Source organism: Penicillium crustosum, assembly GCF_028827405.1.
Source record: "Penicillium crustosum strain IBT 35664 chromosome Unknown utg000002l_segment0_segment0, whole genome shotgun sequence".
Taxonomy (NCBI): Eukaryota; Fungi; Ascomycota; class Eurotiomycetes; order Eurotiales; family Aspergillaceae; genus Penicillium; species Penicillium crustosum.
Genome location: NW_026623123.1, coordinates 1251523 through 1263088, shown reverse-complemented (window position 1 = coordinate 1263088; position 11566 = coordinate 1251523). Strand labels below are relative to the sequence as shown.

Genomic DNA, 11566 nt, shown 5'->3' with positions numbered 1-11566 from the left:
TCTATTCCATATACACTGCTACTCCAGTATAATAAAAGGTGTACAACATGACGTCGACCCTGCAGGGAAACCTTCCCGAGGTCAAGACCGAGATTAATAAGCCCCGCACTAAACCTTTCGCGGCACTCTGTCACCGTCCACGGGTCTTCGTATTATTATTCCTTATCTTTATTGATATTCAGAATTAAAGACGTCTACAAAATAAATTTGAAAGTAAGTTATACTAGCTGCCTATCCAGAGTTTCCCAGTGCTTGAGTTACTGGCTTTCCAGAGCTGTTCAGTCATGTTTGTTCACCCATGGATATACCCGAGACAGCTCGAGTTATGGAACAATCCTCAACTCAATGAGTCTGTCAGCATACAAAGCAATGCCAAAGCCTGCTGGAATGCATTCTGCTTGCTGCTATCATCGCGAACTTGGCCTCATTTCTAGCTTTCATTTGTTACGATGTTGATTTTCTAAGAAACTTCATGCCACTAACACCACTATAGCATTCAGCAAAATGGCCAAGACCATCATTGTCACGGGAGCTTCAAGAGGTAATGTCCGTCAAATTTCACGTATAGTCATACACTAACATCAACCCCCTTAGGTATCGGTCTTGCTGTGGCCAAGTATCTGCTCACGGCACCTCAATCCCACAATGTGGTGGTGGTAGCCCGCAGCGTTGAACCCCTCCAAAAGCTCAAGGAGCAATACGGCAAGCAGGTGGCAGTCTTGAATGGCGATCTGTCAGACTTTTCTCTTGCCCAACAGGCCGTCGACACAGCCATCAAAACCTTCGGTCAACTTGATGGAATGGTCCTTAACCACGGCCTGCTAGGCCAGATCGGCAAAATCTCCGACGCTGATCCGCAACAGTGGAAAGAAGGCTTTGATATCAACTTTATCAGCTTGGTTGCTTTTGTACGGCACCTTCATCAAATCTACAAATGCACTACTAACAGAATCTAGGCCAAAGCAGCTCTTCCGGCTCTCCGTGAGTCCAAGGGAAAAATCATCTTCACGTCTTCAGGTGCAGCAGTCACCGGTTACCGTGGTTGGGCTCTCTATGCTGCCACCAAAGCCGCCATGAACAACTTTGCCATGAGCCTGGGTGCCGAAGAACCCGACGTCACCTCCGTGTCTATCAGACCCGGTATGGTCGACACCGAGATGCAGCGTGCTCTGCGGGAGGACCATGCGACAGCATTGGACGCCGAAATGCACTCCAAGTTCACTGGAGTCCACAAGGACGGCAAGCTCCTCAAGCCTGAACAGCCCGGCCATGTCATGGCCAAGCTGGTGCTCGATGCGCCGAAAGAACTCAGCGGTCATTTCTATTCGTATGTGCTATCCCACACAGATTACGCGAGAAATACTAATAATTGGCAGATGGAACGACAAGGAGCTCGCGGTTTTCCAGGAATAAGAATATCATTGATAGCTAGTATTAAAGTTTTTGTTCATATCTGTAATCTTTATAACAAGTCAGTAACGATCGCCACAGAACAATGAGTGCAAGGTTTCAAGCAATGATTGTTTACAAGTCAGTCGAAAGATGAAAAGCAATACATTTTAGAAGCATTAGGCGCAGTGCACCTTCATGTTTAGCATGGAATGTAAAGGTATACATCATGTAATTGGAACTGAAAATATAGCAAAAATTTCTGCGCGTACCTTTAAATACAGATGTAAAAGATTTCCCGTCCTCCAAAGTGTTCCCGTGAATGTAATCCAAGCAGAAACAAGTTCCACGCTTCCACGCTACAATAACGAGATTGATTTCCTGTGAAAATTCTTCAATAAAGTTAGCAACAGCTTCAAAAAAAATTGAAGTGAGATTCAAATAGGCAGAATTTGATAGAGTTCAGATAGTCCGTTTGGCTAGGACAGGTAAGGTCACCATGGAATGTATGATAGGGGCGACAAGCAAAGTTCATCATGTAGAAATTGGAGGGGGGAAAAGGACTTGAGCAAGGGCTTACCATTAGTGCTTGGCCTTGGAAAGAGTCAATCTCATTTGAAGGACTCTTTCCAAGGTAGTTGGAGGAGAGCGAAGACTGATGAAGAAGGAATAAAATGAAAAAAAAATTGGCGCAATTTATGTGATCTCAAAGCGGTAGTATTCTGCCGGCAAGAAATTGTACTTAACTCCGTCGCGCACCTGCAATGGGCCTTGAAACTTTGAGCCCCACGCAAAAGATCAAAGAAATTAAAGCATCCCTTTTTACGCCTCTCCCTTAAGGTCTGGCACTTGTGCTTTATTCGCCTGGCACTATTTCACCTGATTCGCTATGTCCGACCGAGAATTCAACTGTAAGTGAACTCTAGATCTTGCCCGCCTACGCGCAACCTGCTGACATGTACGTGAATAGCAAACGATGACCTATCGCTGCCTAAAGGTACGGTGCACTACCCCTCGTGAATGTGTTTAGCTCTTTATGAACTTCCTTGTCGCTTCACCATCTATGCACTTGTGGATGCACTTGTGGCTCCGCCTACGCGTTTGCTAGCATTTGCTAACTTATCTCTGTGATAGCGACGGTCCAGAAGATTATTACCGAGATTCTACCACCTAGCTCCGGCCAAACCTTCTCCAAGGATGCGCGCGACTTGCTTATGGAATGCTGTGTTGAATTCATCACCCTGATCTCCTCCGAAGCAAACGATATCAGCGAGAAGGAGGCCAAGAAGACCATCGCTTGTGAACATGTGGAGAAGGCGTTACGGGATCTCGGCTTCAGTGATTATATCGCCGATGTCCTCGCTGTTGCCGAAGAACACAAACAGCAGCTAAAGGTATGTGAATGATATGGTTGGAATTGTGATACCTTAGAGCACAGGCTGACCTCTGATCTTCATTATAGTCACGAGAGAAGAAGCAGAGCAAGATGGAGCAAAGTGGCCTGACAGAGGAGGAGCTTCTAAGACAACAACAGGAGCTATTCCGATCAGCGACTGACAAATACCATGCGGTCCCAGAATAGAATCACCTAAGACTCATGCTGGTCATAGAGTGGAAAGGATGATGGCGTTTCGTGTGTTCCACCGGATATGTGGGTCTGGAGTTTTTTTTCCTGAATGGTTTCTGATTTTTTCCCTCCTCTGCTTTGAGAGGATGCGTTGTGGGCAGGGTATACTCTCTAATGATGCGAAATCGCACAATGCATTAGTCAATTGCATATGATTTGAATGTTTAACAGGCATGGTCCAACTCTCTAGAATGCCCATTGGCGTAAAACGTATATTCAATAAATATTCAATAAAACACAAGTGCGTCGGCTATTATGTTTGGAGGATATCCATGGGTCTTGTTCTAGCTGAGCTCATAGGCAAATCCTACTCAGGTGGCTCTGTGCATATGCTATAGTATGGTACGGAATATATTCTACTGGTGTATATAGTTATGCCATGACCAAACCTGTAATTTCGATTTGATTTGAATATATTTCTACTATTTTTCAATATTAGATGTAATATAACTGTAAATAACCTCTAGGTATAGACTAAATATTCAAATTCGTAAGTTTGGGTGTGTAAATTGACGTTTGTTACGAGGCTGTTGTCACCTTCCACAGTCAACCGTCCAAATATTCGGAGATACTATTCTCCGTCCAACACCCACTCCACCTCACGTGATTTTCGATCTGCTCAAACTACGCTAAACCAAAATGGGAAGAAAGCGCAACCAACGCAAATCGAGCCACGGCGGAGCTCCCACGCGCAGTCATCATTCGTCGCAACGTTCTTTACTGCCACCGATAACAATGCCTCCCTTCAAGGATGAGCATATCTTGGTATGTTCTGTTCTTCGTATTTTCTTGTTAAAAATTAACCAATCCATCTAGCTAATTGCGCCGGGTTCGCAAATGACCTTGGCGCAACTCGGCTTGCCCGAAACATTCACGCCCGCGCGATTTCGGTTCCCAACCCGCATGTTCCCTGCCGAGAAGAAGGGAGAATATGAGCCTTACCGTGTTCACGAGAGACGCCAGGAGGTCAAGGCCGACAATGGCACGGATGTCCCAAAGCCAGACGTGGAGATGAAGGACGCTGAGCCTACCGCAGCCGATGGTACCACAGTTACAGAGACCCCTGTCAAGACCGATGAAAATACCCAGGATAATGGCGAGTCAGACAAGACTATCGAAGAGATCTTCTACGAGGAGGACCCGGCATCCGACGAAGGGGCAATCTATCCGATCGAAAACGGGCGCATTGTCGACTGGCCCTGTTTCTTCGCCCTGCTCACTCACATTCACAATACCTTGAGCCCACCTTTCCACACCCCTATCCTGCTTATTGGTCAGCCCGTCTGGTCCGCACGCGATCGCGAAGCAATCACTCAATTTGTTTTTGAGAAGTTCAAGGCACCCGCGTTTAGTCTGATGGACTCTGCTCTTGCGGCTTGCTACGGCTATGGTACAGCTACAGCTACTATTGTCGATGTTGGAAAGGGCAAGGTCGATGTCACTGCTGTGACTGACTTTTCAGTCAACGAACACGGCAGGGGAATCGCAGTGGAGGGGTGTGGTGGAGATGCTATGACCGATCGTCTAGTTGAGCTGCTGGGACCTAAGGGATTTACCAGAGAGATGTGCGAACAGCTCAAGCGAAGCAATATTACTGAGATTTTGCCCCCAGGGACCCCACTTCCTGGGTCTTCTGCTACTGCGCGCCAGGGCGCCAACCCTGCTGCTGCTGTCTCCACAGGCGGATCGGATGGAGATGAGTCTGCTCCACGTGGCCCAGGAGACGGCACTCAGACAGGAATTGAGGGGGACAATGGTGACGAAGAAGAGGGTGTTCTCGATGTCGCTGCAATTGTCAGCGGCAACCCTACTGAATACCTTGCTAATGTCGAGAAGGAAAAGACAACTGCCAAGAAAGGCGCAGCTGACCCCAAGGGAGCCCGTCTGCCTAACTCGAAGAAAGAGAAGGCGTCCTTCCAGTTTGAGGAGTTTGTTCAGTTGGAAGGAGAGAAGGCAGCAGCCAACGGTGCTCGACAGTACATTCGTCATACTCGGGATATTGAAGTCAGTGTTGAGCGTTTCCTTTTGACTTCGCCACGCTCGACGGTTGAAAACCGCTTGTCTAGTGGTATCCTCGAAGATATTGCGACTCAGATTCACCATACCATTCTTGCCGTCCCAGATGCTACAAAACGAAGCGAGCTTTGGGACTCTTTAATTATTGTTGGGTGTGGAAGCAAGGTCAAGGGTATGTTCTATCATTATTATCTACAGTTTAGGTCTTCCCGCTAACATTACGACAGGTTTCACCCAAGCTTTGCTGGCTGTCATCACGCAAAAGTTCATTCTTTCTCCATCAGGCACCATCTTCACGTCTGAAATTCCTTCGAACTTCACCACCCCCCTTCCAACCGGTGCCAACACACCAGCTCCTATGGGTCAACCCGGCCCGGGGTACCACCCCGCGGCACCTGGAGTGAACCCTCTACTTGTGGCCGCTACTCACAACAACCCCGGTATGCCTGGAACGCCCTCCATGGATCCCAGCATGCTATCACACTACCGCTCAACCGGCCACTCACAAACCCCAACCTCGGTCAAGACTCTGAAGCTTCCTGAGTATTTCCCAGACTTCAAGGACCAGGGCAACAGCAACGCTCCCGGTGCCAGCAGTGCTGGGGGTAACCCAGGTGCACCCGGCACATCCCAAGGTGGCCATGGGATGGAAGAAGCCGTCTTCCTTGGAGCTCAGATGGCTGCCAAGGTTTTCTTTGTCGTTGATCAGGGTCTCAGCAAGGGTTACATGAGCCGGGTTGAGTACAACGAAAGCGGACCGTCTGCAATCCACGAATACATCCTGTAATACTTGCAGAATCGGTGATTTAATATTCATACTGGTTTGTCACACATTTCTTCGCCCTTCACCTTGGTGAAGCTCGCTGGTTTTTCTCCGAAATATCTCTTTCTTGTTTTATGTACGCTATGATCCTAGGTAGAAAAGCGATCTCAGGATGCAGGCGTAGGATTCGGGGAGTTTTGTTTAATTTGTCGGAATATTTCAATGAACCAAAGTATTCAGCTTCATTTCATATTCATTCATCCACATAAAACATCCATGCAACTATGAACATTAAATTAAAGAATCAACTAACCAATTTTGGAAGCTCAAGAAGGACTAGGCCTCTTTTGGATGTGTCATGTGATGTATTATATAATAATCGGCTTATCGCGTTGATCTGCGCCACTTCCAAGCTTCTCTCACGACTTTCTTGAACGCTTCTCAGCATATCCATCCTCCCGATCTCCTGGCGCTTCGAAGCTTTACACTCTCGTCGCCTTCTTTGAACGCTTCTCTCGACTTCTTTACCAACATACAAAATGGGGCGTGCGGAGGCTGGCAGTACAAAAGCCATCGGCAACAAGATCAAAAGCAAAGGCTTAGGTCGCCTTCGATGGTTCTGCCAAGCATGCGAAAAACAATGTCGAGATGAAAACGGTTTCAAATGTCATACCATGACTGAGGCGCATGGTACGGAATTCCATTCTCTATCTCCTGGCAACCTGCTAACTTTGTATTAGTCCGACAAATGATGATCATTGGAGAAGACCCGCGCAAGCACATCAGAGAGTTCAGTCGCGAATTTGAACGGACTTTCCTCGATACCCTCAGAACCACACATGGAACGAAACCTATCAACGTCAATCATTTCTATAATCAGATTGTGGCCGATAAGCAGGTATGTCTCTAATATTTTACTCTCTTCTGTTCATCCTGACTAACTTTTTAATAGCACATTCACATGAACAGCACAGGTATGTCCCGAAGTAAAGGAGAAGCGAGGGTTAATGCTAACCTTCGTGGCAGAATGGAAAAGTTTATCACAGTTTGCAGCCTACTTAGGCCGGGAAGGAAAATGCCGAGTCGAGGACACCGATAAGGGCTTGGTTATAGCGTGGATTGATAACAGCCCAGAAACACTTCGCCGCCGGGAGGCTATCCTAAAGAAAGAACGCCAGGAGAAGGGAGACGAAGAACGAGAGCAACGCTTGATTCAGGATCAGATTAAGCGGGCCCAGCAAGCGGCGCTGGCTAGCAACACTACGACAGAGCCTGAACCCGAGGCAAGATTGTTGCAGAGGAAGGAAGGAGAAAAAATGACATTGAATCTTGGACTTGGTTCTAAGAAGACAGATACAAAGCCTGCCTCACCCCCTACAACAACAACGACTACAGCGGTATCGCTGGAAGGAACAGATGCACCGGCAGAGAGCACCGACTCTCCCGCTCCGTCTGCGCCTCCCGCACCCGTCAAAATTTCGATGTCAATGGGCGCACAGAAGCCGAAGAATGTGTTTGCTGCGGCTAAGAAGAACCCTTTGGCTGGGAAGAAGGGTTCTATTTTCGCGGCTCCTAAGAAGATGACTGAACAGGAAAGGATTATGAGGGCTGAGATGGAGGCAATGGAGCGAAAGCGATCTCGTCCAGACTCTGGTTTCACGAACAAGCGACCAAAGATCACTTGAAGTGGCGTATCTTACATAGAAAGAAAATACATACCCAGCTACCCTGCCCATGCGGCTGAGCCTACCACAACATCTCATAGGTGGGTCACTTTTCAACCAAGTAAGTTATTTCTTCAAATTTACTCTCATCGTGCAACAGTAAGCCTTCAGGGTGATTCCCTGCCATTCGAGTGAATCTGCGTAGGGTTTATGAATAAGTGCCATGAGATGGGCGGCTGGAAGACTGTGATCCTTTCCCGGCGAGACATGAAGAGCAGCCCGATACACTGTGTTATCTACCGACTCTGACAAGACGATAGTTAAGGTCCCCTATTCCCGAGCGATCTTCGATTATTCAAGATTAAATCTTGAGCATATAATGCATTCTAAAAACCCAGGATCTGTTCGCAAATCTCGAATAGAGATCCTAATGTCTATCCGGAAGCTTGACAACAAACTCGAGTAGCGATTATTACTCCAGCCAAATCACCGACCTACTTTAATTCTCGTAGAAGCTATCAACTAGCAGTCCTATCGTAGATATATATCTTTCTTCTTATACAGATAGATTATCGTGACTATATATCTATTATTTGTTATACTAGTGGTCGATACATGGCATCAACCCAAAACAAGGCTAATCATCAGCTAATTTGGCTATCCTTTCTCGCTAAGATATAGAATTTCTTAGCCTGGCTAGTTCTTTAATCAAAAAAACTACCCCGCTTGGTTTGAGCCGAAAATTTCTATATAACCCGCGTTGAAAGACTTATCGCTGCCAGACCAGCCGAGCTTACGATCACCGAGGGAGAGTATCAGCTGGCTTCTCGTCCTTTTATGGCTCCGATACTTCATATGTAACAACAAGAAAGCCTTAGAAACCCGTATACATTGGAATGAACGGTAGCAATACCCATTTCAACGCCGAGGGCGTCGTGACTTCTTGGACTACGGATTGATCGGTAGATAAGCAACCAAATAGAGACCAAGATAAGGCAGCTTGCAAATGTACTTTTTAGCTGTTTCGGCGTACAGTGCGATGTTGTAGAACGGTCTCTAATAACCCACGGAGTACCTTCCAAATCCGTCACATCCCGCTATCTGGGCCTATTGAATTATCCAACTAGTCGGGTCTAATGGACCATACAACATATGTTTTTTGAAAATATACATAGGCTTAAGCACAGGACACCGCCAAGCCAACGCTGCTAATAGATACTACATACAAATAAACAATGACTATGACGTGTTCGTTGTTGCTTCGCATTGGGCGGCTATGATCTACCAAGATAAGACAAGCCTCCTTTCTTGGAAATTTGGCGTCTTGGCATCTCGAAAGTGAACGCTTGATGATAAGACCTCATTTCCAATGCGACTGTTCTCAAAGGCTAAAAAATTGTGCCTGCAGAGTATCTGTACGGAGTACGGAATAATATGTATCCCCGTGCCTGGGGTTGTCCCAGGGCCGCCAGGCACGGGTGGGATGCTCTTCAGGTTAGACCGAAATTGCGAATCCGAGTCCACAATGGTTTCAACGGAGCACCGTACGGGTGACACATAGGAACGATCCTATAGCGCTAGCATGGGCTGTTATTGGGTCCGGGGATGCGCCAGTGTTACATTCCCATGCCTATTCGTCATTCCTCTCCACCATGCCGTGCGGTTGCAGCCCACTCTTCCCGCATATGCTTCATCTTAGCCGGAGAAATCCTAGTAATTAAGAGTAAATCGCGAACTGGTCCCCCTAATATGCATGGTTATCACGCGATTGAAGCGGGATATTTGCCCCCAGTCGCTGAATTTTCTGTGTTGGTGCTCTGTATTTATTGTCGATCTCCTCCGGATATCCCTTAGCAAACCAAACATCACTCCTGGTGGTTTTATTTCCCAATGAGTATGTAGACCATATTTATTTGTCAAAAAGTATGCGAGACTAACCTTATCGAAATCGTCAGGTAATATTGAGCCCAATACGGAGACCTCGGGGGTCGCAGCCCGTGGGCACTCTCAGATATCGCAGGAATCTCGAGAATCCTACGACGATGAGCTCACCCTCCCAACTAAGGAAGAAAATTCCACACTTCGCAAAGTGGCCGAAAATCTGCCCCTCGTTGGTTTCTCCCTTTGTTTGGTCGAGTTTGCCGAGCGCGCGTCCTACTATGGAGCACAAACAGTCTTCTCCAACTTTATCCAATTCCCATTGCCCGAAGGTGAGTCAGGTTTGCAATTAAGTGTCGGGGAAGGCCATTACTAACAAGTTATAATACACAGGTGGCAATGGAGCCGGTGCTCCTCCACGTGGAACCCAAAAGACAGCCGGAGCCCTAGGATGGGGATTACAAGCCAGTACTGGTCTCGTGCTACTATTCAAATTTTTGGCCTATATCGTCCCGATCTTCGGTGGTTACTGGGCAGATACTTATGTCGGGCGGTATAAGGCCATTGTGATTGGTGTTTTGATCTGCGGTATTGCTCATATCGTCCAGGTCGTCGGCGCGATCCCTTCTGTTCTCCAGAAGGGCAAAGCTAATGCGGCTCCACCGTTCGTCATTGGCCTCTTGCTTCTTGCTTTCGGTGCCGGTCTCTTCAAGCCGAACATCTCACCGACTGTTCTGGATCAACACAAGTCCCAAAAACCATATGTCAAGACTCTCAAGTCGGGTGAGAAAGTTATTGTCGACCCCGAGACCACCAATAATCGGACCATGCTACTGTTCTACATGTTTGTCAACCTCGGTGCCTTCTTTATGTTGGCCACAACCTATGCTGAAAAGTACGTTGGGTTTTGGCTTTCCTTCCTGCTAGCCGGTGCCATTTACTTCTTGCTTCCAATCCTCCTCTTTTCTGTCTACAAAAAGACCAAAAAGCAGCCTCCTAGTGGAAACAAGGACCTCGCGGAAGCCGCCAAAATTATATGGACTGCCCTTGTACAGAGCAAATTCCAATTCTGGCGCAAAGACTTCTGGGATTCAGCGAAACCCGCAAATCTCCGCAGTAAGGGTATCGAAGTTACCTGGACGGATACCGCAGTATTCAAAGTTGCGAAAACAATGGGTATGATACCTCCCCGGCCCTTCTTCTACTTTGTTTCAGGCAAAGACCCTTAGGCACATTGGTCAATTCTAACAATCGTGTTCATTAACAGAGGCGTGCGACATCTTCTGGTTTTACCCAATCTACAATCTAAACGACGGTGGTATCGGCTCAGTCTCCACAAACCAAGGTGCATCGATGATCACAAACGGAGCACCCAACGACCTTCTCAACAACTTCAACCCACTGACAATCATGGTCACCATCCCGATCCTGACTTTTGTGATCTACCCATTCCTTGAGCGGCGCCGGTTGAAGCCCGGTCCCATTACCCGAATTACAATTGGCTTCTCTATTGCCACTCTAGCTGGCATAGTCGGCGCACTGGTTCAATGGAAAGTCTACCAGCTCTCACCATGTGGTACTCACGCATCGACTTGTGACAACGTCGCCGATATTAGTATCTGGTGGCAGATCCCCAATACAGCTCTCAGCGCCATTAGTGAATGTTTCGCCAATGTCACGGCGTACGAGGTGGCTTATGCTCGGTCCCCAGATAGTATGAAGGGTCTGGTCGTTGCTATTTTCCTTTTCATGACTGCCCTATCCAGCGCTCTTGGTGAAATTCTCATCCCCGCCATTACGGACCCGTGGCTGATCTGGATTTGGGCTGCTCCTGCCGTCGCCCTGGCGGCTCAGACTGTTATTTTCTGGTTCAGGTTCAAGCATATGAACTCTGAGAACTACTTTGCCAGTAATGTGGATTCTCCTCGGGTTGAGGAGCAGCAAGTCTTATCCAAGGCGGAAGCTTGAGTTTCATGGTCTAACATCACAAATGTTGAAGCGAGGCACTGCTTGTCTTGTTTCATGAATGACGGACGATATATATTTTTGAACTGTATTTACTCTACTCTATATACATACCTTGATAGTTACTTTGCATAATTACCCCTGCGAGAAATCATAACCTCTGAGAGCGGAAATGAAAAGTCACTAATAATCTATTCTTTTACTAGCACATAAGGTACTAGGCTGTGCCTTGTTGTACTAAGTTCCCTGCTGTGACTTGCCTGC

General features: G+C 47.2%; 6 protein-coding genes across 6 annotated transcripts; all 6 read left to right on the top strand.

The window, feature by feature from the left end:
- Positions 1–47: 47 nt before the first annotated feature.
- N7487_003987 (uncharacterized protein) lies at positions 48–434 on the top strand (the record flags this gene model as incomplete). Its single annotated transcript, XM_056871734.1, has 2 exons — positions 48–149; positions 228–434. 2 exons carry the CDS (start codon positions 48–50, stop codon positions 432–434), a joined length of 309 nt encoding a protein of 102 aa, XP_056729454.1.
- A 70-nt stretch (positions 435–504) lies between these two features.
- N7487_003986 (SDR family oxidoreductase) lies at positions 505–1413 on the top strand (the record flags this gene model as incomplete). The annotated part of the gene is made up of 4 exons (XM_056871733.1): positions 505–541; positions 595–908; positions 957–1327; positions 1377–1413. 4 exons carry the CDS (start codon positions 505–507, stop codon positions 1411–1413), a joined length of 759 nt encoding a protein of 252 aa, XP_056729453.1.
- A 759-nt stretch (positions 1414–2172) lies between these two features.
- Positions 2173–3163, top strand: nctB (negative cofactor 2 transcription regulator complex subunit NCB2). The gene is made up of 4 exons (XM_056871732.1): positions 2173–2300; positions 2360–2386; positions 2524–2783; positions 2852–3163. Exons 1-4 carry the CDS (start codon positions 2279–2281, stop codon positions 2969–2971), a joined length of 429 nt encoding a protein of 142 aa, XP_056729452.1. The 5' UTR covers positions 2173–2278; the 3' UTR covers positions 2972–3163.
- Positions 3164–3655: 492 nt separating this feature from the next.
- On the top strand, positions 3656–5819 carry N7487_003984 (uncharacterized protein; the record flags this gene model as incomplete). Its single annotated transcript, XM_056871731.1, has 3 exons — positions 3656–3781; positions 3833–5204; positions 5260–5819. The coding sequence occupies 3 exons, from the start codon at positions 3656–3658 to the stop codon at positions 5817–5819; spliced, it is 2058 nt and encodes a 685-aa protein (XP_056729451.1).
- Positions 5820–6253: 434 nt separating this feature from the next.
- N7487_003983 (putative C2H2 finger domain protein (Kin17)) lies at positions 6254–7480 on the top strand (the record flags this gene model as incomplete). The annotated part of the gene is made up of 4 exons (XM_056871730.1): positions 6254–6485; positions 6536–6693; positions 6748–6769; positions 6822–7480. The coding sequence occupies exons 1-4, from the start codon at positions 6335–6337 to the stop codon at positions 7478–7480; spliced, it is 990 nt and encodes a 329-aa protein (XP_056729450.1). The 5' UTR covers positions 6254–6334.
- A 1869-nt stretch (positions 7481–9349) lies between these two features.
- On the top strand, positions 9350–11305 carry N7487_003982 (putative MFS peptide transporter; the record flags this gene model as incomplete). The annotated part of the gene is made up of 4 exons (XM_056871729.1): positions 9350–9353; positions 9415–9669; positions 9731–10513; positions 10605–11305. 4 exons carry the CDS (start codon positions 9350–9352, stop codon positions 11303–11305), a joined length of 1743 nt encoding a protein of 580 aa, XP_056729449.1.
- Positions 11306–11566: the final 261 nt, after the last annotated feature.

What these genes read in the sequence shown, in the direction of transcription:
- nctB (XM_056871732.1), top strand. Translation starts at nt 2,279, where the DNA reads ATGTCCGACCGAGAATTCAACT. An exon ending in GTCCGACCGAGAATTCAACT is followed by an intron (nt 2,301 to 2,359) that starts GTAAGTGAACTC and finishes GTACGTGAATAG; the next exon opens with CAAACGATGACCTATCGCTG. An exon ending in TGACCTATCGCTGCCTAAAG is followed by an intron (nt 2,387 to 2,523) that starts GTACGGTGCACT and finishes TCTCTGTGATAG; the next exon opens with CGACGGTCCAGAAGATTATT.